Here is a 27626-nt window from a genome sequence, read left to right on the forward strand (position 1 = left end):
TTTTAATAAACTGTATTAATTGTGGTACTTCTGTTTCAGAGAAAATATCTACTACATTTTAATAGTTATCAAGATTAATTTATTGTATTATATTAGTTTATATAATAATAATAATATATTGTAAAAAAATAATAAAAAATTATATAGGATCATTTTCCCAGACAAGGATTAATCCTAGTTTTAGACTATATTTTCCTTTTAAATGAAATTCTGCATTCAGAATGCTGTTTTAATACAAGAATACGTTTAGTCTCTTTCTGACATTTAATATATATTTTATATATAATATATTTAATATATTTCATGCCTTTAAAACACAATATAAGTTGATGTATCTGAAAAAATAGCTTCTCCACAATCAAGTAAACTATTAAATCTAATGATTTTTTATCCATTTTATCACAATATAATAATTGTTAAACAAAAAATAATGTATTTCCACTGTGGATCATTCTTATTATATATATGCTGTATTGTTGTAAGTAATATTAATGATATCAGCAGTACACTGCATTAGTTTTAGGCCGTTTTTTCCTGAATTTTGTTATTTTTTAGTATTTATTATAATATATATTTATTTGTTATAATTTAGTATTTATGAGATCACATCAGAACAGAACTTCTGTTTTAGAAACTCATTCAACATTCATCACATTTATATCACATAACTGCAGCAAAACTCAGCTGTTTTCATGTAGAAAAGATGAAATAAATATTATTACTCCTTTACTTTACAGCACGCAAATTTCACATGCTTTGGAAAAGTTTATTTCCATTATTACTTGGCATAAACAGTTTAAAAGTATCCTTAAGTGCAGTCACAAAGAAGATCATCGTAAACCTTATGATGATGAAACTGGCACTTATCAGGAGAGAAGAGGATAAGTATATCAGAGTTACCAGCCTCGTTTAAGTAATGAATAAAACTGAACTTAAACATGACGTTCTTTGTCTCTCTCTCACACTACACACTCACAGTAGAAACTCCAATTCCCAGCATGCACTCACACCAGACTTCCCTGACTCACATGACGCTATGGCGTTCCCGCTCCCCCAGTTACTGATTGTTTCCACATGGTCTGTCTAGTATAAATACCCCTCAGTTTGCTCTGTTCCCTGTAGAGCAGGGGTGTCAAACTCATTTTGCCGAGGGCCACATTGGCATATTGGCTGTCCTCTGAGGGCCAGATGTAACTTATAAATGTAATAAAATGTAACCAAATGTAATATAAAATGAATGTAATTACTCTTTAATGTTAAATAACTCTAAATGGAAAAAATGTTGGCTTGTTGCTCTATTAACATAAATCCTTTTAATTTGTCATGTTATGAAATCCAAAAACTCCATCAATCAAGAACCAAACTATTCAAGTGAATAGAAATGACATAAAATACAAGTTATATTAACTTTGATCAAAACGTTTGATACTGAAATAAGGCTTAATAAATATAAAATCAAAAATTGTGAGCTGTTAAGAACATGGTAGATTTAGCAGTTCCTCATCCAACCACTAGTGGGAGCTGCAGTAGCAGCACAAGCCCGCAGTCTTTACTGAGTCAGAGCTACAGCCCAGCCACGGGCTACAGGGTTCAGCTCAGCCAGTCTGGAGCGTTTTTAAAAATTTTAAGTTCTTCTGTGTAGGAAATAAAGGTTTTTACCCCACTAACCGGATAATACAGCTCTCTACAGCTCATCTTTCAGCACAAACAGCTAACAGCAGCAGTTTAGAGCAGCCGTCACGGAGTCACTGCTCGGATTAACGTTACATTATAAACAGGTCAGTTAGCGCGCTGCTAACCTCAGGATGTTTATAACTACGGAGTTTAGAACACACCACAGCAGCAAGGTTAGACTGTTGAAGGCTACTGAAGACTATTAAAGGAGGAGACTATTGGAGGTTATTGAAAGGGTTATTGGAGGCAGAAATCAGTACAGGCTGGTTAGATAAGTGATTCACGTCTTCGTACTTTGCTGCGGTGAAACTGCGACTAGCTCTGTCACAGTGATGTTTATTAATGTCATTAAAACAGATTGTCAGCTATTGTCTTATTAATATTTACACAGAACTTATATCTCTCCTAAAAAGCGTTTATTTTGGTCAGTAACACTCTTCGTAACACAAAAGGCATACCATTCTTTCGCCTTGAAGCACAGCCGTCCGTCTGAATCAGCTTCTCTTTTTCTGGACATTATGGGATAAACATTTCACCCGCGAAGTTACACCTTCCCTCCGGCAGGGTTTCCACATTCCAGTGGCAGTAAGCCGTAACTTCGCGGGTAATACAATCGACAAGCATTGTGGGAAATGTAGTTTTCGGTCAAAGCACGCTTCTGATCCATTTATTATAGACACTAAGATCTTACAAGCTCTCGCGGGCCACATAAAAGGACGTGGCGGGCCACATTTGGCCCGCGGGCCTTGTGTTTGACACATGTGCTGTAGAGTATTGAATCTAGTTATTTAGCTCTTTAACATTCAACTTTTCTTTATTTATTGTCACTACTGTCACTTTTGTCACCTACTGCACCTCAGTAGTGCTATTCTAATCAAACATTTACCCCAGCAGTGCTATTCTAATCAAACATTTACCTCAGCAGTAAAGCTATTCTAATCATACAATTACCTCAGCAGTAAAGCTATTCTAATCATACAATTACCTCAGCAGTAAAGCTATTCTAATCATACATTTAGCTCAGTAATGCTATTCTAATCGAACATTTACCTCAGCAGTTAAACTATTCTTACCATATAATTACCTCAGCAGTAAAGCTATTCTAATCATACATTTACATTTTACTCTGACAATATTTTGTATTATGGGATGTTCTATAGTGACCTGTTGACTGTGCTTTTATATTGTATTATACATAAACATCAGCATTATATGTGTTATTAGATATTGATTAGCATCTAATTATTGGCTTTTCTGCAATTATTAGAGGTTTAATTCTAAACTTCTCCCCATTCAGTTTGTACTCTCTCTTTTAGTTTTAGTCCAGTAGTGACAGTATCATTAAATTCTCCCTCTCTCTCTCTCTCTCTCTATCTCTATCTCTCGCTCTTTTACTTTCTTTACTCTAATTGGCTCCTCACAAATCTTCCCACATACAGGAATGACCCTTAATAAACTCCTTCATCAGCAGTTCACTCCATTTCTTTCATCTTTCTTTCATTTCTTACTTCATACACTTTTTATCTGCTCTTACATGTTTACATCTTACATCTGTGTTAATTTAAATACATTTTACACATTACATAACAGGTTGGACTGTAAACCTGTTTAACACTAGGTCATACATTTACAGTAAAGCTATTCAAATCATACATTTACCTCAGCAGTAAAGCTATTCTAATCATATATCTACCTCAGCAATAGTATTCTAATCAAACATTTACCTCAGCAGTAAAGCTATTCTAATCATACAATTACCTCAGCAGTGCTGTTCTAATCATACAATTACCTCAGCAGTAAAGCTATTCTAATCATATATCTACCTCAGCAATAGTATTCTAATCAAACATTTACCTCAGCAGTAAAGCTATTCTAATCATACAATTACCTCAGCAGTGCTGTTCTAATCATACAATTACCTCAGCAGTAGTATTATTAGTATATTATTAGTAGTAATAGTAGTAGTAATAGTAATAGTAGTAATAGTAGTAATAATAATAGTTGTAGTAGTATATTTGTTATTATTGTCATTGATTTGTTTTGTTGTTTACTGATGTTTTTGTAAATATTTATGCTGAATTAACACTTTATTTAGTTTAGTTTAGGTTATTTGAGAATTAAAATGAACTTAAACATGCCGTTTGTCGCCTCTCACACCATCCAGAAGCTCATTCTTCTGACAATAAAAGAGAAGAAAACCCTACAAGGAACTGAGAGGAAGAGATAGACAAGTCGAGAGAGAAAAGAGAGGGAAAAAGAGACAGAGAGAGAGAGAGAGAGATAGATCAGTCCCTCTGAGATTTCTCTCTCTTTTCTGTCTGAAGCTGCAGGATTCCTCTCAGAGATCAGCTGCTTTTAAAGTGAGAGCTCTGGGCGGCGCTGCCAGGAGAAAACCTCGGCTTAATCCACCGCGCCCAGCGCCACTCACCACGCCACCACCACACCACCGCCACCACCACTACGCCACGCCATTGTCTCAGAGCACTCGACTGCTGCCCGCCTTTTAATTGAATTAATCTGCGCCAACCCCTATCAGCAATCAATCACCTAGAGCAGGGGATTGTGGGCCGGGCGGACGGAGCGAGAGGGGAGGCTGGAGGACTTTGATAAAAGACTGGAAGGCGGTGTGTGTGTGAGAGAGTGTGTGTGAGTGTGTGTGTGTGTTAATTAGTGTGAAGAATAGAGGGGATTAGAGCTGTTAAGTGGTGCAGTCGTGGTCGTGGCGGTGCCAGTCAAGAGCCTCACTGCTGCTCACAGGACGTTACACAGGAATTTACTCAACTTAAATATATGTACATATATATGAGATATATGTTATATATGAGGTTTATGACCATACAAAGTAAAAATACCTACATATACCTATGTGAAAACTGTATGTCCTGTATGTGCCCTTCCTTTCCTGGGGCTGTCCTAATGAGTGCCAGTTTCACCATCTCAACGTTTTGATGGTCTTTGCGGTGACTGCACTCGAGGACACTTTAAAAGTTATTTAAATTCTTCACTTCTTTACTTTTCTTTTCAGATTGACTGACCTTCATTTCTTTAAATATTTTAAATTCTTTATTTAGTTGAGTAGTTGTTTCTTCTCATAATCTGGATTCGAACATTACTTAAATATTCACTATTCACTGTATACCTGTAACTCTACCTCTTCACTACTTTACTTTAACTGATGCTCTCAAACACTTTATTAAGAGACAAGAAATTCAAGTACTTAACTCTTGATGAGTTCAGCACAGCTGTTAACTGAAAGCCTGAATTCCAGGAGACTGTACCTCATAAAACTGACTGAGAAAATCCAGCAGAGATGTTCAAAACTGATCATCTAAACCAGAGGAGCTACTTTGAGGAATGTAAAATATAAAATGTATTCTGGTTTGTTTAACACTTTTTGTAAATTAAATACTTTCATATGTTTTCTACATAGTTAAGATGCGTGTAGTATTAATGTACTGTCAGGGCCAGACAGGAATGAGACTGGTGCAGATACAATAAAATAACTTTTATTAAAGTTATAGAGTAAACAGGGGTAGTCAACAGAAACAGGGTCAATACCAAAAATGCACAGTGTAGAGAAACCATACCATAAACGGAGGACAGTCCAGAGTTCATACACGGAAAGGCAGTATCACAGGTTAGGCAAAAATCCAAAGTACTATAAACAGTCCAGGTCATACACGGTAATCCAACACAAGGGAGCAGGCAAAAATCAAAGTCGGTAGAAAACAAAAACAGGATCATACACGGAAAATAGCAAGGGCAAGAGAAACGCTTTGTATTGTAGGATTTACCAAACAGATACTCGGCGAGGTGTGAGCGTGAGCATGGTCCTTAAATACTCTGAGTAATCAGTACTCGGGGCTTCCTGGTGGCGTCATGTGACGTGACATGTGATCGGGAGTGTGTGTTGTGTCATGGAGTGGTGCGTTCTGGGTATTGTAGTTGTTACTGTGAGAATCGCAGATAGAGCTGGATGTTGGAGACACAGACGTGCTTTCAGCACCAGACATGACAGTACCCTCCCCCTGAGGGCCCGGAGCGGAGGCAGAACGGGGCCGACCCCGGCGACGACCACCCGGCGGACAGGGAGTACCGGCGGGAGGTGCAGGTGTCGGAGCGGAGGTGCCAGACAGACGGGGCTCACCAGAGCGAGAAACCCGACGAGTTGGAGCAGAGGAGGTCGGAGGACGCTTGGGACGTCCACGGGGCCTAGGAGCAGGCTTACCAGGAAAACGAGCATGAAACTCCACGAGCAAGGCAGGGTCCAGCACGTCTTTGGCAGCCACCCAACAACGCTCCTCCGGACCATACCCCTCCCAATCGATAAGGTATTGGAGTACACCCCCACGTCTGCGTGAATCCAGCACCTCCCGGACAGAATACGTGGACGACCCCTCCCCCTCCACAGCCGCGGGTGGAACATCAGCCGGTGCAGCGTCAGCGAGCGGACCCGGGACCATAGGCTTGAGGAGAGATACATGGAAAGAATTATTAACACGATACTGAGGGGGTAACTCCACCTTGTAAGTAACTTCATTAATACGTGACAAAATCTTAAGAGGACCAATAAACTTAGGCAGGAGCTTTCTACAACTACCCTCAAACCTAAAGTCCCGGGTAGAGAGCCACACCCGATCTCCTGGTTGGTAGTCTGGGTTGTCACCACGGTGCTTGTCAGCACGCTCCTTGTACACGCGCAGTACCTCAGAGACTTTACGATGCGTGTCTTCCCACACCTGCTCACTGCGCTTCATCCATTCATCCACAGCCGGCACATCAGTGGACACCGCTGTCCAAGGAGCTAGAGGAGGCTGAAAACCCAGAACACACTGAAAGGGGGTGAGGCCAGAGGTAGTGTTAACTAGGGAGTTTTGTGCTATTTCAGCCCAGACGAGGTATTGTGACCAATCAGTGGGATGTTTGAAGCAGTATGTGCGGAGGAATTTCCCGAGTTCCTGATTAACCCTCTCACATTGACCGTTACATGTAGGGTGGAACCCAGAAGTGAGACTGACATGTACACCGAGATGTTCAAAAAATGCCTTCCACACACGAGAAGTAAATTGAGGACCACGGTCAGACAAAATATCTTCGGGGATACCAAAGTGTCTAAATACATGCATATAAATAGCTTGAGCAGTTTGGAAGGCAGTAGGCAGAGCTGGGAATGGAATAAATTTAACCCCTCTAGAGAAACGATCAACAATAGTGAGAACTGTAGTATAACCCTCAGATACAGGCAGATCAGTAACAAAATCAACCGCTATATGCGACCAAGGTCTCTCAGGTACAGGGAGAGGTAGTAGCTTACCGGCTGGAAGGGTTTTAGGCGTTTTACATTGCGCACAGACAGAGCAGGAGGTAACGAAAGAGTGAACATCAGCACGCATAGAATCCCACCAGTAACGGGCAGAGAGTAATTGTAACGTGCGTGTGACACCAGGATGACCAGAGGTTAAAGCGGAATGAGCCCAGGTGATGAGCCTGTCTCGAAACTGAACGGGTACGAACGTTTTACCCTGAGGACAGTCCTCAGAATTGGGCTGATTAGCGTTACTTTGGCGAATCTGATCGTCTAACTCCCATTGAATGGTTGCGATCTGAACAGAGGGAGGAAGAATGCGTTCAGCCTCCTGGGGCTGGGATGCGCTGTCCACAGTGCTGTAAACCCTGGACAGCGCATCAGCTTTAGTATTACGGTTTCCCGGACGGAACGAGATCGAGAAGTTAAATCTAGAGAAAAAAAGAGACCAACGTGCTTGTCTCGGATTAAGTCGTTTAGCCGTGCGGAGGTATTCCAAATTCTTGTGATCAGTATACACAGTGAACGGATGAACGGACCCCTCCAGCCAGTGACGCCATTCTTCTAGAGCTAATTTCACAGCAAGAAGTTCCCTATCCCCTATCCCATAGTTACGCTCCGCAGGGGAAAGCTTGCGTGAGAAGAAGGCTACAGGAAACAATTTGGGTGGCGACCCACTACGCTGAGAGAGAACCGCGCCAACACCCGATTCGGAAGCGTCCACTTCCACTACGAAGGGAAACTCGGGATTAGGGTGCCTAAGTACAGGGGCTGAAGTGAACGCAGCTTTCAGCTCACTGAAAGCGCGATCTGCTTCGGTTGACCACTTCAGGATTTTAGCAGCCCCCTTAGTGAGAGCAGTCAGGGGCGCAGCAATGGAGCTAAAGTTACGGATGAACCGCCTATAAAAATTAGCGAAGCCAAGGAATCGCTGGAGTTCTTTAATGGTCTGGGGCACTGGCCAATTAGTAACGGCAGTTACTTTCTCATCGTCCATAAGGACACCGGAGGAACTGATAACGTAGCCGAGAAATGTGACCCTTTGAGTGTGGAACTCACATTTCTCGGCTTTGGCAAACAGACTATGTTCTCTCAGGCGTTGGAGAACTTGGCGGACATGCTGAATGTGTGTGGGGAGATCTGGTGAATAGATAAGGATATCGTCTATAAAAAGGACAACAGAGTGATTAATGAGATCGCGAAATATGTCATTCATAAACGACTGGAATATAGCTGGGGCGTTAGCGAGACCGTAGCTCATGACCAGGTATTCATAGTGGCCGTTGGTGGTGGAAAACGCCGTTTTCCATTCGTCACCTTCCCTGATGCGAATGAGATTATAAGCGCTACGGAGATCGAGTTTGGTGAAGTACACGGCATTACGTAACTGTTCGAGAGCTGCTGGGATTAACGGGAGCGGGTAAGCGAACTTTTTAGTAATGTCGTTTAAGCCTCTGTAATCTATGCAGGGTCTCAAACCCCCATCCTTCTTCTTCACGAAGAAGAAACCTGAACCAACTGGGGATTTGGATGGGCGAATGAAACCCTGCGCAAGAGCCTCACTAACATACTCTTCCATAGCCTTCTCCTCATCACGAGACAATGGGTACACACGAGCTTTGGGCAGTACAGAACCCTCTATTAAATCAATAGAGCAATCATAGGGGCGATGCGGAGGTAACTCAGTAGCTTTAGCTTTACTAAACACATCAGAAAAATCATAGTACTCGGAGGGAATATCAGGGGTATCTACAGAATTAGGGCTTTCGACAGAGGTAGATTGCAAAGAGAGTGAAATTAAAGATAAACAGTTCTCACGACAGAAAGGAGACCAGGCAGTGATGTCTCCCAGGCTCCATGAAATGACGGGGTCGTGTGTCTTTAGCCATGGCGCTCCCAAAACCAGTGGATGTTCTGTGCGTGGGAGCACATAGAGAGAGAGCTGTTCCACATGTAGAGCGCTGGCTTGAAGGGTGAGAGGAAGAGTCTGCAGGGTCACAGGTTTGGAGCGTACAGTCTCTCCATCGATGGCATGGATGGAGATCGACTTGGAGAGAACTTTCGTGGGTATGGCGTGCTCCTCCACCAAATCCAGGCTGATAAAGTTCCCCTCCGACCCAGAATCTACAAGCGCTGAGACACAAAAAACATCCGTTGGAGTGGTAATAATAACAGGCAACACGAAACATTTTTCTTTAAGTTTAGAAACAGGGGTACATACCACGTTAGCGCGTGGAGTACTCTCCACGCGCTGTCCCAGAGCAGACGCTTGAGCAGAATTGGGCCGGAGTTCACAGTTAGCCCTTAGATGATCTGGACCACCACAATAGAGGCACAGGTGAAGGCGTATGCGACGCTGCCTCTCAGCGACGGATAGTCTGGATCGTGTGATGTCCATGGGCTCAGGGCTGGGTGCAGGCGCAAATTCCGGAACTGGATTCCCGGACTGGAGTAGTGCAGGGCGAACCGCAGGAGTGTGGCTAACAGCTTTGGGCTTACGGGAAAGGAGCTGATCCAGACGGATAGACAGAGCGATCAGCTGATCCAGGGTGAGTGAGTCGTCCTTGCATGCAAGTTCTCTTTGAATCTCAGGGTTAAGTCCGTGTCGAAACATGGAGATGAGAGCAGGGTCGTTCCAACCGCTGCTAGCAGCTAACGTACGGAACTCCAGAGCAAAGGCTGCCACAGATAGTTTACCTTGCTTCAAGGTAATCAGAAGCTCTCCACTAGATTGCCCATAGCGTGTATGATCAAAAACGCTGCGAAAAATAGACAAAAAAGTGTCGTAGCGGGATTCAGAAATGTTCTCCCAAATAGCTGTAGCCCAGTCCAAAGCCTTGCCAGACAGTCGAGAAATTATAAACCCGATTTTAGCTTTATCAGAAGCAGGAGGTGAGTTGCTAAAAAACACGGAGCACTGGAGCAGAAACCCATTACATTTCTCAGTGTTTCCGTCATAGACTTCGGGTTTACACACAGCGAAAAAGGGAGTAGTGGTTTTGTTAGGGCTGGCTACAGGACTAACCACTGGGCTAGGGTTCTGGGTGGACAAACCCCGGAGGTGACTCATAATCTCGGCTAGCTGCTGCTGTTGGTTAACCTGGTGGCGTGCTAGCTCGTCAACAGCTTGGGTCACACCAGCGAGCGTTTGCTGGTGCTGACCTAAAAGCCGACCCTGGTTAGCCAAACCAGACTTAATAGACTCTGTATCCGCAGTCTCTGTCATTACGGCCGAGTATCTTGTCAGGGCCAGACAGGAATGAGACTGGTGCAGATACAATAAAATAACTTTTATTAAAGTTATAGAGTAAACAGGGGTAGTCAACAGAAACAGGGTCAATACCAAAAATGCACAGTGTAGAGAAACCATACCATAAACGGAGGACAGTCCAGAGTTCATACACGGAAAGGCAGTATCACAGGTTAGGCAAAAATCCAAAGTACTATAAACAGTCCAGGTCATACACGGTAATCCAACACAAGGGAGCAGGCAAAAATCAAAGTCGGTAGAAAACAAAAACAGGATCATACACGGAGAATAGCAAGGGCAAGAGAAACGCTTTGTATTGTAGGATTTACCAAACAGATACTCGGCGAGGTGTGAGCGTGAGCATGGTCCTTAAATACTCTGAGTAATCAGTACTCGGGGCTTCCTGGTGGCGTCATGTGACGTGACATGTGATCGGGAGTGTGTGTTGTGTCATGGAGTGGTGCGTTCTGGGTATTGTAGTTGTTACTGTGAGAATCGCAGATAGAGCTGGATGTGGGAGACACAGACGTGCTTTCAGCACCAGACATGACATGTACAATACGGATTTTTTTTAAATAATGAAAAAACACTGAATTTAAGAAGTGTCCAATTAAATGATTAACAGATATATAGAGAGAGGCATATATAGATAGATAGATTGATAGATAGAGAGAGAGAGATACTCTATTGATCCTGAAGGAAATGTAGCAGCCAGTAGCAGTTACACAACACAGTAGAAACAAACAATAGATGTAGTACAATAATAAGAGAGCACAGTAAAAAATATAAAAATCTAGACTATAAAATTTTAAAAAAGAGATTTAAAAATATATACAAAATATATAAATACAAGAACTATACAAAGTGTGGAAGTTATGTGGCAGATATGACAAATATTAAACATAAATCTGTGTAAGTATTGTATTTAAGTTAAGTTTAAGTGAGTAGTGTAGCGTCCAGGAGTGCAAATGAACAGTATATACAGTAAAATGTTAAAAATATATATGTATATATTAATATTACTTTTATTAGTAGTAGTACTATTTTTTTATTATTATTGTTATTATTGTTTCTTTTAATTGATGTTTCTGTTAATATTTTATTGATGTCTTAATAAATTCAGTTTTTGACATTTGTGTGCTTTGGCAACATAGATTTAAAACAGTCCCGCTATTAAAGGCAAATTAAAGAGAGAGAGAGAGAGACTGAGAGAAAGTGAGAGAGAGAGAGTGAGAGAGAGAGTGTGAGAGAGACTGAGAGAAAGTGAGAGAGAGAGAGAGAGAGAGAGAGAGAGAGTGAGAGAGAGAGTGAGAGAGAGAGAGAGAGAGAGAGAGAGTGTGAGAGAGAGTGAGAGAGGGAAAGAGAGAGAGAGTGAGAGAGAGAGGGTGAGAGAGAGAGAGTGAGAGAGAGAGTGAGGGAGAGAGAGTGAGAGAGAGTGAGAGAGAGAGAGTGAGAGAGAGAGAGAGAGAGTGAGAGAGAGAGAGAGAGAGAGTGAGAGAGACTGAGAGAAAGTGAGAGAGAGAGAGAGAGAGAGAGAGAGAGAGTGTGAGAGAGAGAGTGAGAGAGGGAAAGAGAGAGAGAGTGAGAGAGAGAGGGTGAGAGAGAGAGAGTGAGAGAGAGAGAGTGAGGGAGAGAGAGTGAGAGAGAGTGAGAGAGAGAGAGTGAGAGAGAGAGAGAGAGAGAGAGAGTGAGAGAGAGAGAGAGAGAGAGAGAGAGAGAGTGAGAGAGAGAGAGGTTGTACCTGAAAGCGCCGCATGTCCCGCGGGTTCCCGGCGTTCTTCAGACAGTTCTGGTTGCATTTCAGGAAGAACTTGAGGAAGAACCTGCAGGAGGAGAGAAAGGAAAAGGTCAGAAGGAGTAAAAGAGCTGCAGCTTTTGAAGCTGTGACACACAATCCACCATCCATTCATCAGAGCAGGGTGGGACAGGAACTCTCTCTCTTTCTCAGATCATCCCTCTCGCGCACAATAGAGAGAATACCTGAACTCCAGCTCTCCCTCTATAATCTACTGTAACCAGACTGTTACCAATCATATATAGACCCTCACCAGCACTACTTTACCACTTTACCCCCCAAACAACTGGTTTAAACAGCAGCAGATCTTCTGAATATATCTACACTGATGGGCGTGGTGTTCTGGAAATGAGGTGTGTTCAGGTACATTTCTGGAGTTTTATCTTGTTTATCTTGGAAACAGAAAACACAGGAGCTCCACTGACTGAATACAACCTAGACAGACGCCGACAGTCAGACGTTCATCGCTATCTCGGTAACACAGGCGCCGTGCCGAGCCGAGCGTACACCCCCACTTATTACACACACATGAACACACAGCAGCACAAACCCAACTTTTACATCAACAATAAACAGAATAGTAAATAAAATAACATTGCTGTTCCCGTAAATGAGCTGCTGGAGCTCCTTCACAGCGTCAACCAGCAGCTCAGTTTCCTCTGCTGAGAAGAGTTTGTTGGACACGTCCAGGTAGCTGCACCGTTACAATAGCAATCCGCCAAAGACAGAGCTCACCTGATCTACTCTTAAAGAGAATGATGAGCAAGAGGCACTCTGATTGGTTTATTTATTTCACATTGCACTAAAACATGATTAAACACACCCATGATTAATTAATTAAAAGAAACAGTACATGCCTTTTGCTTTGCGTTTTGAGCTGCGCAAGGTGTACTTTTCCCGTCGTTACGATAGCAAAGACACACTGACATGCCCTAAATCAAGCTGCACGGTGGAACTCTTAAAACTTTATTAATATGAACTTGTTTTCTTTGCATTATTTGAGATCTGAAAGCTCTGCATCTTTTTTTGTTATTTCAGTCATTTCTCATTTTCTGTAAATAAATGCTCTAAATGAGAATATTTTTATTTGTAATTTGGGAGAAATGTTGTCTGTAGTTTATAGAATAAAACAACAATGTTCATTTTACTCAAACATAAACCTATAAATAGCAAAATTCATGTAGCTGTGTATTAAAACACTGTCCTCTCCATCACCCCCCCCCCCCCTTTCCCTCTCAAGCAGAAAAACAAAAACAAAGCTGACCAATAAGAACTTTCCCTCCGTCACAGATGGACATTAAAGCTGCAGCAGCAAAATACCAGCTGCTCAGACTGGCAGCAGCATAAGTATGCACACAATCAGTGTAAGAGTGTGTGTGTGTGTGTGTAATAGTGTGGTGCCAAAGCAAATACCAACCAATAAGCCTGGGACACACACACACTGAGGCTGTGTATTAACAGGAATTAGCGATACAAAATTTTATTATACCACAGGTAGTTCTGACCCTGCGGTGTGATTGGCTGGGAGGTGTTTTATGAGTGACGTTATCAGCCGGTAATGCACTGTGTAACCGAACCTCTCCATGTCTCCAATAGGCAGCGCAGCGAAAGACACAGTCTCACAAATGAATAATAATAAAGCCCAGTGATTCAAAAATACATATTATTAGACACATTATCAGCCACTAATATCAGGTTAGGAGCTGTTATTATTATAATTAAAGCTTAATTTTATAAACGTCTACTTTACATTGTATTAAAGTGTCATATCTTCAGTGTCATCCCAATAAAATATATAATAAACTCACTTTTAGAAGATACTGTATATAATTATTACATTTACACAAACTTTCATTACATTTCAATCATTAAAATATTGAGGTCAACAACACATTTTAACTCACTTATTAATATCTCAATATTACATGTAAAGAATAAATATACACTGGCTTCCTAACTTTTATAAGACTGTGGGTGATTCTGATTGGCTCGGGCTGTTTGTTTTGTACACTTATATAGAAACCCAAAGATGCTCATCCTCAAACACAGAGGATAAGCAACAGCCAATCACAGACAGCGTACTCTCAACCGGAAACCACCGACCACCTAGAGCACTGCATCCAGCACTGCCAACAGTCATATATACACACACACACACACACACACACACACACACACACTCACACACACACACACACACAAAAACACCTGCTATCCTGATGACAGCTCACTCCTTTCTTTGCTTCTTTTTCTCTTTCTCTCTCTCTTTTACTCTCTCTTACTTTCTTTTACTCTCTTTCTCTCTCTCTCTCGTTTACTCTATTTCTTTATTTTACTCTCTTTCTCTCTCTCTCTCCCTCGTTTACTCTCTCTCTCCCTCGTTTACTCTCTCTCTCTCTTGTTTTCTCTCTCTCTCTCTCGTTTACTCTCTCTCTCTTGTTTACTCTCTCTCTCTCTCTTGTTTTCTCTCTCTCTCTCTCGTTTACTCTCTCTCTCTCTCTCTCGTTTACTCTCTCTCTCTCTCTCCCTCGTTTACTCTCTCTCTCTCTCTCTCTTGTTTACTCTCTCTCTCTCTCTTGTTTTCTCTCTCTCTCTCTCGTTTACTCTCTCTCTCTCTCTCTCGTTTACTCTCTCTCTCTCTCTCCCTCGTTTACTCTCTCTCTCTCTCTCCCTCGTTTACTCTCTCTCTCTCGTTTACTCTCTCTCTCTCTCTCGTTTACTCTCTCTCTCTCTCTCCCTCGTTTACTCTCTCTCCCTCGTTTACTCTCTCTCGCTCTCTTTTACTCTTTCTTTCTCTGTCTCTCTCTCTCCCTCGTTTACTCTCTCTCCCTCGTTTACTCTCTCTCTCTCTTTTACTCTCTCTTTCTTTCTCTCTCTCTCTCAGCTGTTGTTTAGAGTCAGTGATGGGGTGATTATGGTGAGTTTGACCTAAAGAAAGAGATTTGTTTCAACACGCCCCCAACACACACACACACACACACACACACAGACACACACTCACACACACTACACACACACACACACACACACACACACACACACACACACAGGGTCGTCCACCTTATGCTTGTATAATTGATAGGACAGTGTCGCCGTTTCTCTCGTTAAGGGCACTCCAATTAAAGAGGGGTAATTATTACAGTGAAGAGTCGGGGGCGGGGGCTGAGGGGGTTGTGATGGGGGGGTGATGGGGGGGTTATAGCTCTACATGAGCTCATGTCGTTCCACCGCTGACCTTTCAGCAGCTCCACGCATTACTGTCCAAACACACAGGGACACGGGGACACGGGGACGCGAGGGGGCGCAGACGTGAGGGGGCGGGGCCAACCTGCTTCTTCTTTAATGTACAGTAACATTACCGATAATCACCATTGGTCCTATACTTTATACTTATAACTTTATACTTTATAACTTTATACACTGTAGCGTACGCAGATCTGACACCTGAATCCATCAGCATTTATGAGATTAGCTTAAATCATGGGCTGGGTCCCTGTTGTGTGCTAATTACTAACACTAAATACTGCCCTGAACCGGTAACACGTTCTATGAATTATATCTATTACACTCTATAAGCATATTTATAACACATTACATAATGCACTAATAACACATTATAACACATTATAATGCACTTATAAAGCATTACAAGCATGGTTATACATATTTATGAAAATGTATATCACATTAGAGCCATGTTATAAACACATATAAACACACATAAACACTTATAAATTCATATAAACACACATAAACACAGTTATAAACAGATAACAAGTATAAAATACAGACAGAAATGCCCATCGCCATGTTTCTGTAATTATTAAACCAGGATTTTACTGTTCAGACACTCGATTTTACACTAAAGGAAACATAAATAATAAAGAATAAATAAAGAAGCTTTTTTATTTTTACTGGTAACAACAATACTAACATTAACTAATAAAATGTAAATAATAAAAGCTGTTATTCTGGGTTTTGGGAGGAACAGCGGGAGAGTGTGCAGTCAGTGCTGGATGGGTGGAAGTGGGTGAGAGGCATAAGGTGTCTTGTAAATGTGGGGGGGGGGGGTGGTTGGTGGGGTGAATGGTGGGGGTTGATGGTGGGATGAGGACACTGTGATCTTTGACCTCTATGTCTGGAAGTCACATCTGGCCATCAGTCAACAGACTGCAGGAAAAATCGAAGCCACAAAGTCTCGCGCTAACCAATGCACACAAACGCTTATAAACACTTATAACCACACAATAACGCAGATATAAACACATAGAAATGCACACAAACGCTTATAAACGCTTATAACCACACAATAACGCAGATATAAAATCACAGAAATGCACACAAACGCTTATAAACGCTTATAACCACACAATAACGCAGATATAAACACATAGAAATGCACACAAACGCTTATAAACGCTTATAACCACACAATAACGCAGTTATAAACACATAGAAATGCACACAAACGCTTAGAAATGCTTATAAACGCTTAGAAATGCACAATAACGCAGATATAAACATACAGAAATGCACACAAACGCTTATAAACGCTTATAACCACACAATAATGCAGATATAAACACATAGAAATGCACACAAACGCTTGTAAACGCTTATAATCACACAATAACGCAGATATAAACATACAGATATGCACACAAACGCTTAGAAATGCTTAGAAACGCTTAGAAATGCACAATAACGCAGATATAAACATACAGAAATGCACACAACAGTTAAACACTTATAAATGCACAATAACACAATTATAAACACACAGAAATGCACACAACGCTTATAAACACTTATAAATGCACAATAACACAATTGTAAACACAAAGAAATGCACACAAACACTTATAAATACATAAAAACACAATAAAGCATACATAAACACAAACAAAAGCTGACACTAGGGTTGCAGCGGTAACCGGTTTCACGGTATACCATGGTATTAAAATGCACGGTTATCATACCGTGTGTGTTTGCTTATTACCGGTAAAACGCAAGCCAGCGGAGAAACTCACCCGCGCATGCGCAACTCTGCTCCGCTTCAGCTCCTCAGCACACAGCGGTGAGAACAGCAGAAAGTGCATCAGAATAAACAAATCTCCGTCCGCCTTAAAAAAAGCTAAACTAAAATCAGCAGTGTGGGACTATTTCGGATACCCGCCGAACACACCCGAGGATGGTTATCTGATTTGTAATCAATGTGGACGTAAAGTCACAGCTAAAGGTGGACATACGTCAAACCTGTTCTCCCATCTCCGAGAACACCACCCCGCCGTGCAGCGCAAAGTATGTGTTTAGTTTATAATTTTAATCTGAACATAAATAAAATCTCTTTGTAGTCGTGCACAACCCATGCGGTAAGCGCCCGCAAAAGCGCTGAGTTATCCGAAATTTGGGCACGCAGGTACAGGCGTGAAGTGCGTGCTACGACGGATTCACGTGTCCGTGTAAAGGTCCTGGCCGGACTGGATGTAAAAGACGCCATTCATTTACATGCGTTCATTTTCAAATTCTGACGTGCCTGTTTTTCATATGTTAAAACCAGACTCGCTGTGAAAGCCTTAAAATAGAAATCTCTATTGTGAGGATCATGTCAGAAATAAAACCCCTCTTTCTGCAGTATCTGCTTATATACCAACTTGGCAGTAAAACGGACGTTTACAACAGTTGTTGATCAGACACTGACCCAGGCTCAGTTTATCAGATAATAAATAATTTAAACTTAAATAATTGTACTGAATATTTTAAATACAGGACCATTACTTTTTAGAGGACATGTAATGTGTGTAACGTGTGTGTGTGTGTGTGTGTGTATATATATATATATATATATATATATATATATATATATATATATATATATATATATATATATATATAATATATTTATATATATATTTTTTTATATACACTCTTAATGCCCTTAAGAGTAGTGGAAAAACTAATTTCCTTCACCTGATGGTGTACAGCTTATTTTTTTTTAAGGAGACATTAAATTATAATTGTTCCAGGTTTCTACAATAAATAGTTAATTGAACAAAAAACCTTTGTTGTAATTTCTTTAAGGGTCAGTTTAATAATATATGTAACAAACTGCGATACCGTGATAACCGTGATACCGCGGTATTTTCTGAGACGGTTATCATACCGTGAAAATCTGATACCGTTGCAACCCTAGCTGACACACGCTAATGAATGCACAATAACGCAAACACACAGAAATGAACACAAATGCTTGTAAACACTTATAAACTCTGAATAATGCAAATATAAAATACACAGAAATGCACACAAACGCTTATGAACACATAAAAACACACAATAATGCAGATATAAGTACAAGTAGAAATGCATACAAAGCTTATAAACTATTATAAACTCATATAAACAGACAATAACACAGATATAAACTAACAGAAACACACACAAACACTTATAAATGCTTCTAAACACATAAAAACGCAGAATAACGCAGTAAAAAACACAGAAATCCAAACAAATGCTTACACACGCTAATGAATGCACAATAACGCACGATAAAGCAAAGACACAGAAATTGACACAAACGCTTATAAAGGCTTTTAAACACATATAAACGCACTGTAATGCAGATATAAACACAAAAATGCACACAAACTTGTATAAAACACACAGAAATGCCTTTAGCCGCTAATAAACGCATTTAAACTCACTATAACACAGATATAAACACACAGAATGCACATAGCTGTTTATAAAAGAACCCAGGGAACTCCTAAAGCAGTGCATGTGATTTTTTTATGGGTGAGACTTTCATCTGTGTAGAAAATCTGATATAAACCTGATCAATAGTTTGTAGATTTGGATCAATAATGCACAATAACTGATATTTCAGCTCGTCCCGGCTACTGCACCTGCGCAGATCTCCACACAGCATTATATGAAATTCTAATTATATTTCAACCAGTGGCTGCTCTCCTCATTAACATAACAGCAGCTCTGTTTCTGTGCAATGCACAAATATCATGCTAACGAATCATAATGTTGCTTTTTAAAAGTTTTAATCCTGTATAACAGAACTCAGATTGAGTTGAGTTTAGTTTGAGTTTAAACTGCAGAACTTCCCTCCGCTCTGCTCCTGCAGGAGTCCATCGCTCAGCTTCATTAACTTACAGAATTACAATTCACAAACTTCTGACCACAGATGAAGAAAAAGAGAGAATGCTATTCCGAGCGCGAGAGCGCGCGAGAGAGAGAGAGCGAGGCACAGCCTCAGACTTACAGAGGCATTTTTATGAGGTAATCTAATTTGGTTACTAAATGCAAAACAGCGGCCATTACTGCCTTTGCCACACTCTCGCACTCTCGCGCTCTCGCGTGGCGTTCACCACAGCGCCAGCCAACGAGCCCAGCCAACACTACAGCACCCATAAATTATTCAAAGGCTGAGATGGCAATTATGGCTCTGAGCACAACCAACATTAATATTTTATGAGGGCTAACGCATACCTCACAGTGAATCAGAGAGAGAGAGAGAGAGAGAGAGAGAGTCCCAACACACTCTTTTTTTACTCTTTCTCAGATTGATCTCTCTCACTCTTTCTCTCTCTATCTCTCTCGCCACTTTTGCTATCCCACCAGTCTGAGTCCAGATAAATACCCCCCATCAGACCCTGTTCTGCAGGTAAAGGTGCTGATATATAGAACGCGATAGCATTTTTTTCCGTAATTAATTAATTAATTATTAATTATATAAATAAATAAAAAATTAAATGCAATTTATAACATCATAATTGTAAACGTAGATGAGGCTTTAATACTAAGGGCAACAAAACGAGAGCGTAGTTGTAATACAAGCTGAGAAAGAATAAACCCATACATCAAAACCACAAACGCGAGAGAAAAGAGAAAACCTGAGCCAAAAATACAGTCCTTAAAACACAGAATAAACAGAGCAAAAGGGCCAGCCGGAAAATCAAAAAGCAAAACACGGAAAAACTATCGCTGGATAAACAGTGGCAATACTTCGCTAAGACCAACAATACAAACAAACAGGTTTATATACACTTACAAATTACTAACAGCTGAAAACAATTCTAGTATTCCGGGGATGACGAGCGTGAGAAAGTGCAGCGGTTGGCTGAGGCCGAACACGTGATGATGTCAGGTGCATGCTGGGGATTGTAGTTCTGGAGAGACGTCTGGAGAGTTAGGAACTACAGTGTTCGTATCAGCCGTGAAAATAATATGGTTTATCTTACAGAATAAGAACCAGAAGAGTAAATAAGGTGATTATACACTGAGTAAAATCAGAGTTCTCAGGTTTCTCAGTGCAGGTAAACTCTTACCTGGATTCTTATTCTTGGATGTCTAAGTCTGGGAAAGTCTGTGCATAAGTAAAAACAGACCCTGGTAGACTGTAGTAATGCTCATTGCAATCTTACACCCCCTGCCAACAGTCTATTTTCACTCTTTCCTCCGCAGTACTGTCACCAAGATTGGGAATTGGAATTGAACCCCAGTCTCACACACGATGCAGTGGTTGTAGCTCACTGGCATGCAGTGGTGTTATCCACTGCGCCACACCAATCACTGATGCAATGTTAACGACACTGTTATCAGGATCCACCACAAGGGGGCGCTCTCACTAGTTACTAGTTGACAGTGACAGTGGCCAACCAGCCAGGTTCATCATTCCCGCAGTCGGCACAATATGAACACATTTTGTTTGGGCTCCCAAATGTCTTAAAACATCACTAAAGAGTTTTAAAAGGGTCAGACGCAGATAATTAATCAGCCGTATTGATTAGCAGAGCAGAACTCTATAAACTGATCAATACAGACGACGTGTTAAATAGGTCAGATATTTGCCCTGTGCTGTAAAAGGTTACGTCACCGCTAATGAATCTTTTCCATTAGGCTGTCATTACAACACGACGCAGCGAGGGCCAGCGGATCTTACCGAACATAACATCATCTTAATGCTACTACAACGCTACAACACTGCTACAACACTACTATAATGCTCCTACAACACTCCTACAACACTTCCTACAACACTCTTACAACACTCCTATAACTCTCCTACAACACTACTACAACACTTCCTACAACACTCCTACAACACTCTTACAACACTCCTACAACACTCCTATAACTCTCCTACAACACTACTATAGCACTCCTACAACACTCTTACAATGCTCTTACAACACTGCTACAACACTGCTACAACACTACTACTACACTGCTACAACACTGCTACAACACTGCTACAACACTGCTACAACACTGTTACAACACTCCTACAACACTCCTACAATGCTCTTACAACACTGCTACAACACTGCTACAACACTACTACAACACTGCTACAACACTGTTACAACACTACTACAACACAGCTACAACACTCTTACAATGCTCTTACAACACTCCTACAAAACCTCCTTCAAAACCTCCTACAACACTACCACAACAATCCTACAAAACCTTCTCCAACACTCCTACAACGCTCCTACAATGCTCTTACAAAACTGCTACAACACTCCTACAATGCTCCTACAACACTTTTACAACACTCCTACAACACTCTTACAATGCTCTTACAACACTCCTACAACGCTTCTACATCGCTCCTACAATGCTCTTACAACACTGCTACAACACTCCTACAACACAGCTACAAAACTCCTATAAGCTTATTCCAGTAATACAGAGATAAATGAGAGAGAGAGAGTAAAAAAGGGGGAGAATAAAGAGAGAGAGAGAGAGAGAGTAAAAGAGGGAGAGAGAAAGAGAGAGAGAGTGAGAGAGGAAGAGTAAACGAGAGAGAGAGAGAGAGAGAGAGAGAGAGTAAAAAAGGGGGAGAATAAAGAGAGAGAGAGAGTAAAAGAGGGAGAGAGAAAGAGAGAGAGAGTGAGAGAGGAAGAGTAAACGAGAGAGAGAGAGAGAAACAACACTAGGGAGTATTATTTTACATAAGCATCACTTCATATGCAGAGCTGGTAATTGATCGTCTCAGTGTAGCAGCACAGAGCTGTCAGTCAGAACCCAGACCCTGGAGATATGGAAATCATCCCAAAAACACCTGAATTACAGACCCTATAATAATCAGCTTCAGCATCAGTTCAGACTTTAAACTGAAGCTCCAGCTGAGATCCAGCTTCAGGTCCAAATCCATCCTGAAGGTTCTGTAGAGAAACATGAAGGAACGGTTCTGCTGCACTACAAATCTCCTCCTTAGAACCTGATATATAATCCTGTTTACTCTTAATCTGAGAACGCTAGGAGTCATAGCAGATTATGTAATATTTCATTTAATATACAGATCTGGATAAAAATAAAAAAGCACCTAAAAATGATGAGTTTCTTTGATTTTATCAAATTAAAAACCTCTGGAATATAATCAAGAGGAAGATGGATGATCACAAACCATCAAACCACCAAACTGAACTGCTTGAATTTTTACACCAGGAGTAAAGCAGCATAAAGTTATCCAAAAGCAGTGTGTAAGACTGGTGGAGGAGGAGAACATGATGCCAAGATGCATGAAAAAAAAACTGTGATTAAAAACCATCAGGGTTATTCCACCAAATATTTAAAGATTTAAAGAACTCTTAAAACTCTATTAATATGAACTTTTTGTTTTCTTTGCATTATTTGAGGATTTGAATATTCTGAATATTTTTTGTTATTTCAGGTATTTCTCATTTTCTGTAAATAAATGCTCTAAATGAGAATATTTTTATTTGGAATTTGGGAGAAATGTTGTCTGTAGTTTATAGAATAAAACAACAATGTTCATTTTACTCAAACATAAACCTATAAATAGTAAAATCAGAGAAACTTATTCAGAAACTGAAGTGATCTCTTCATTTTTTTTTTTACAGCTGTACATTTTATAGCACACATGCCTGAAATAAATAAAGAGGTACCTGAACACACCTCATTTCCAGGCAGGAAGAAGGAGTGAAAATAGACTGTTGGTGGGGTGTAAGATAGCAATGAGCATCAAGATGGACCTTTTAAGCTATACACCAACGGAGTAAACTACACAAGGGCTAACTTTACAGGGAATCCTGCTAATGCTAATGCTAGCACTAGCCGCCAGGAGCTAATAGCATGGCTGACTGTAGGCGAGCGTGAGGTCTCTTCAGGACTGATAGATGTGGTCTTGGAGCAGCAGAACAGGAGAATAGAAGGTAGAGGGCTGAGGGGGGGTCGCAGGGCGGTGCACGAGATACGAGCAGGGCTGCTCTGGTCTCTATTGTGGACGGCTGAAGGCAAACAACTCAATAATTCATGAGATAGAGATTGATTTCAGGAGGGGGGGTGGGGGGTCGCACCGGGACCAAGATACAGGGCTAGCAGGGGGATCATTAGCCCCTCTAACACACACACACACACACACACACACACACACTAATACCGATATACACACTAATACACACACACTAATACTGTACACACACTAATATACACACACTAATACACACTAATACACACACACACACACACACACTAATACTGTACACACACTAATATACACACACTAATACACACTAATACACACACACATTAATACACACTTTAATACACACACACATACTAATACTGTACACTGATACACACTAATATACCCTATACGCACACTATACACACTAATACACACATGCTAATACACACATGCTAATACACACATGCTAATACGCACATGCTAATACACACATGCTAATACACACATGCTAATACGCACATGCTAATACACACATGCTAATACACACATGCTAATACACACACACTAATACACACTAATACACACTAATAAACACACATTAATACACACATACTAATACACACACACACACACACACACACACACACACACACTACACACATACTAATACACACACACTCTAACATACACATACTAATACACAATAATACACACACATACTAATACACAATAATACACACACATATTAATACACAATAATATAGCGCATCCTCTTGTTTATTTCTTCAGATTTTTGTCACAGTTTAGCAAAAGTCCACTGTAGGTTAGATTAGATCAGTCCTTCCTTTATCTGTTTTTTTTCTAATAATCAAATAAAAGTGAAAAAAAAGTATAAAAAAGTATAAAAGCTAAAGAAATCACTCTAAAATAAGCTTAAATAAGCTTCGTTTGTCACACCGCATTAAAGCTACACTAAACATGCTAATCCTCCACCAGCATTAGCATTAGCATTAGCTAACTTCCTCCTGATCTCCCACACTTTCTCCATCTGCTCCACTTCTAATCCCTCCATCTCTCCTCTCCTGACTTCCAGAACTAAAGTCCTTATTCCACCGCGAACATCTGGTCCGGCAGAACCGCAGAACCGGATTCGCCGTCTAGCTGAGCGTGCTAGCTAATTAGCAGCTAAAGATTAGGGAGGATAATGGACAGGAGAAAGCTCCTTATTATCTCCTGAAATCCTGGGAAAGATTCACATTATTCCGGAGATGCCATCACCTTTTCATTTCTGTCGGGGCTTAATTACGGCGGACGGGGGATATTAGCGCCGCGGCCGAGTATCACTTTCAGACGGAGGTTACGTAAAGAACGCTCTGGTAAAACCGCGGGCAGGAGAGGCTTAATTGGAGTTGACAGGAAATGCATCCATCGATCTGCCATAACATTAAAACCAGCGAGGAGAGAAGAGAATGAGTTTAATTATCCGGCTGGAGGCGTCAGGAACCGTGATCTGAACCAAACCCTGCTTAAATAACCTGGATTCAACCTTTCAAATTCTTAAATTCAGCAGCTTTAAAATATGATGAAAATATAAAACAGGTATAATTCATGTATTTAACTTATAGGACTTATATGATCCACTGCTAAAAATGTTTTAGAGGCAATAGAGGGAATAAAAAAAAATGGAGGTTTAGGGTTTTAATGTTATGGCTGATCAGTACGAATGTTAATGTAACTCTACCCTCACTCTACTTGCTTTTCCTCACTCTACCCTAACTCTACCTCACTCTACCTCACTCTACTTGCTTTTCCTCACTCTACCCTAACTCTACCTCACTCTACCTCACTCTACTTGCTTTTCCTCACTCTACCCTCACTCTACCTCACTCTACCTCACTCTACTTGCTTTTCCTCACTCTACCCTCACTCTACCTCACTCTACACTCGTTTTGAATCACTCTATTTGCTGTACCTCACTCTACACTCGCTCTATCACACTCTACTATGCTGTACCTAACTCTACCCTAACTCCACCCTCACTCTACCTCACTCGGCTTGCTGTACCTCACTCTATACACACTCTACATATCTCTGACTCAGTGTACCTAACTCTACCTCACTCTAACACACTCTACTATGCTACCCTCAATCTACCTCACCTAACTGTACCCTCACTCTACCTCACTCTACCTCACTCTACTCTCACTGTACCTCACTCTACTCTCACTCTACCTCACTCTAAACTCGTTTTGAATCACTCTATTTGCTGTACCTCACTCTACACTCGCTCTATCACACTCTACTATGCTGTACCTAACTCTTCCCTCACTCTACCTCACTTGGCTTGCTGTACCTCACTCTATACACACTCTACATCTCTCTGACTCAGTGTACCTCACTCTGCCTCACTCAGCTTCTTGTACCTCACTCTACCTCACTCTAACACACTCTACTATGCTACCCTCAATGTACCTCACCTAACTGTACCCTCAATCTACCTCACTCTACCTCACTCTACTATGCCATACCTAACTGTACCCTCAATCTACCTCACTCTACCTCACTCTACTATGCCGTACCTAACTGTACCCTCAATCTACCTCACTCTACCTCACTCTACTATGCCATACCTAACTGTACCCTCAATCTACCTCACTCTACCTCACTCTACCTCACTCTACTATGCCGTACCTAACTGTACCCTCAATCTACCTCACTCTACCTCACTCTACTATGCCGTACCTAACTGTACCCTCAATCTACCTCACTCTACCTCACTCTACTATGCCGTACCTAACTGTACCCTCAATCTACCTCACTCTACCTCACTCTACTATGCCGTACCTAACTGTACCCTCAATCTACCTCACTCTACTATGCTGTACCTAACTGTACCCTCAATCTACCTCACTCTACCTCACTCTACTATGCTGTACCTAACTGTACCCTCAATCTACCTCACTCTACCTCACTCTACTATGCCGTACCTAACTGTACCCTCAATCTACCTCACTCTACCTCACTCTACTATGCTGTACCTAACTGTACCCTCAATCTACCTCACTCTACCTCACTCTACTATGCCGTACCTAACTGTACCCTCAATCTACCTCACTCTACTATGCCGTACCTAACTGTACCCTCAATCTACCTCACTCTACCTCACTCTACTATGCTGTACCTAACTGTACCCTCAATCTACCTCACTCTACCTCACTCTACTATGCCATACCTAACTGTACCCTCAATCTACCTCACTCTACTATGCCGTACCTAACTGTACCCTCAATCTACCTCACTCTACCTCACTCTACTATGCCATACCTAACTGTACCCTCAATCTACCTCACTGTACCTGCTGTACGTCACTCTACCTCGCTCTGCACACACTCTACTATACACTCATTATACCTCACTCAGCCTCACTCTAACCCCACTCTACCATGCTTTACACTCACTCTACTTGCTGTACCTCACTCTACCTCACTGTACCTCACTCTTGCCTCACTCTACATCACATCCGTCTACCTCACTTTTGCTCACTCTCACTTTACCTCGCTCTACCTCCAGCCTCGTTCTGTCACGTAAGCGCAGTCTGCCCTCTGTTAGTGAATGTGGGTAATGCAGTTTGAGTTCATTGTTTTCACAATGTAATCACAGCTTTTACTGATGTGCAAAAATTAAAATACAGATAACAAAATCAATACTATTTATCGTACTGGCCAATCGTTATCATTAAACAGTCTGACACTTGTTGGGGCTGTTCATATTTCCTCAAAAGAAGGGATTAATCTGACCAAAAGGCTTAAATTCTTGTAGAAGAGCAGCAGAAGAGCAGCAGAAGAGCAGCTCTGTGTTCACTGAAGAGAGAGTAACTGCTGCAGCCAAATGAGCCATTATCCTCCTCAGGAACAGACCAACGCTGCACAACGTCAAACAAAAGCCGAGCAGCAGCAGCTATTTAACTCCACTTACTGCCAGCCTGCGGACCAGGATTACAGGCAGAGGATGAATTACTTTCCCGCAAGTAAAAAGTGGATAAATAATTCATTATTCATTCATTCTCTTTCCTGAAATTCTGTAAGCGTTTGTCTACAGGTGAAAACGCTCTATTAATTTCCATCAGTCCACTGAACTCACGTTTATTCCAGCAGACGACGTGAGATACAACACATTTTACACTCTTACACTCTTCTACAGCTCTGTAAAAAATGAAGAGATCACTTCAGTTTCTGAATCAGTTTCTCTGATTTTGCTATTTATAGGTTTATGTTTGAGTAAAATGAACATTGTTGTTTTATTCTATAAACTACAGACAATATTTCTCCCAAATTACAAATAAAAATATTCTCATTTAGAGCATTTATTT

General features: G+C 41.1%; 1 protein-coding gene and 1 long non-coding RNA gene across 25 annotated transcripts in view; both read right to left on the reverse strand.

Moving 5' to 3' along the window:
- Positions 1-27626, reverse strand: part of ebf1b (EBF transcription factor 1b) — a 219206-nt gene that overhangs the window by 61823 nt on the left and 129757 nt on the right. For all 3 annotated transcript variants that reach the window (XM_049466755.1, XM_049466754.1, XM_049466757.1), the window contains exon 7: positions 11971-12052. In XM_049466755.1, coding sequence (XP_049322712.1) covers positions 11971-12052 — 82 coding nt within the window. The remainder of the gene's footprint in view (positions 1-11970; positions 12053-27626) is intronic.
- Positions 24022-27602, reverse strand: LOC125782499 (uncharacterized). Of its 22 annotated transcripts, none has more exons than XR_007425198.1 (5): positions 26511-27602; positions 26225-26418; positions 25837-26122; positions 25469-25785; positions 24022-25168 (listed from the first exon to the last, which is right to left on the reverse strand). It is a non-coding gene; the product is annotated as an uncharacterized LOC125782499 (long non-coding RNA). The 22 variants fall into 22 exon arrangements; XR_007425190.1 differs by having other exon boundaries at positions 25469-25765; positions 25807-26122; XR_007425186.1 differs by having other exon boundaries at positions 24022-25079; positions 25140-25168; positions 25469-26122.

This window comes from Astyanax mexicanus, chromosome 17, assembly GCF_023375975.1.
Source record: "Astyanax mexicanus isolate ESR-SI-001 chromosome 17, AstMex3_surface, whole genome shotgun sequence".
Classification (NCBI taxonomy): Eukaryota; Metazoa; Chordata; class Actinopteri; order Characiformes; family Acestrorhamphidae; genus Astyanax; species Astyanax mexicanus.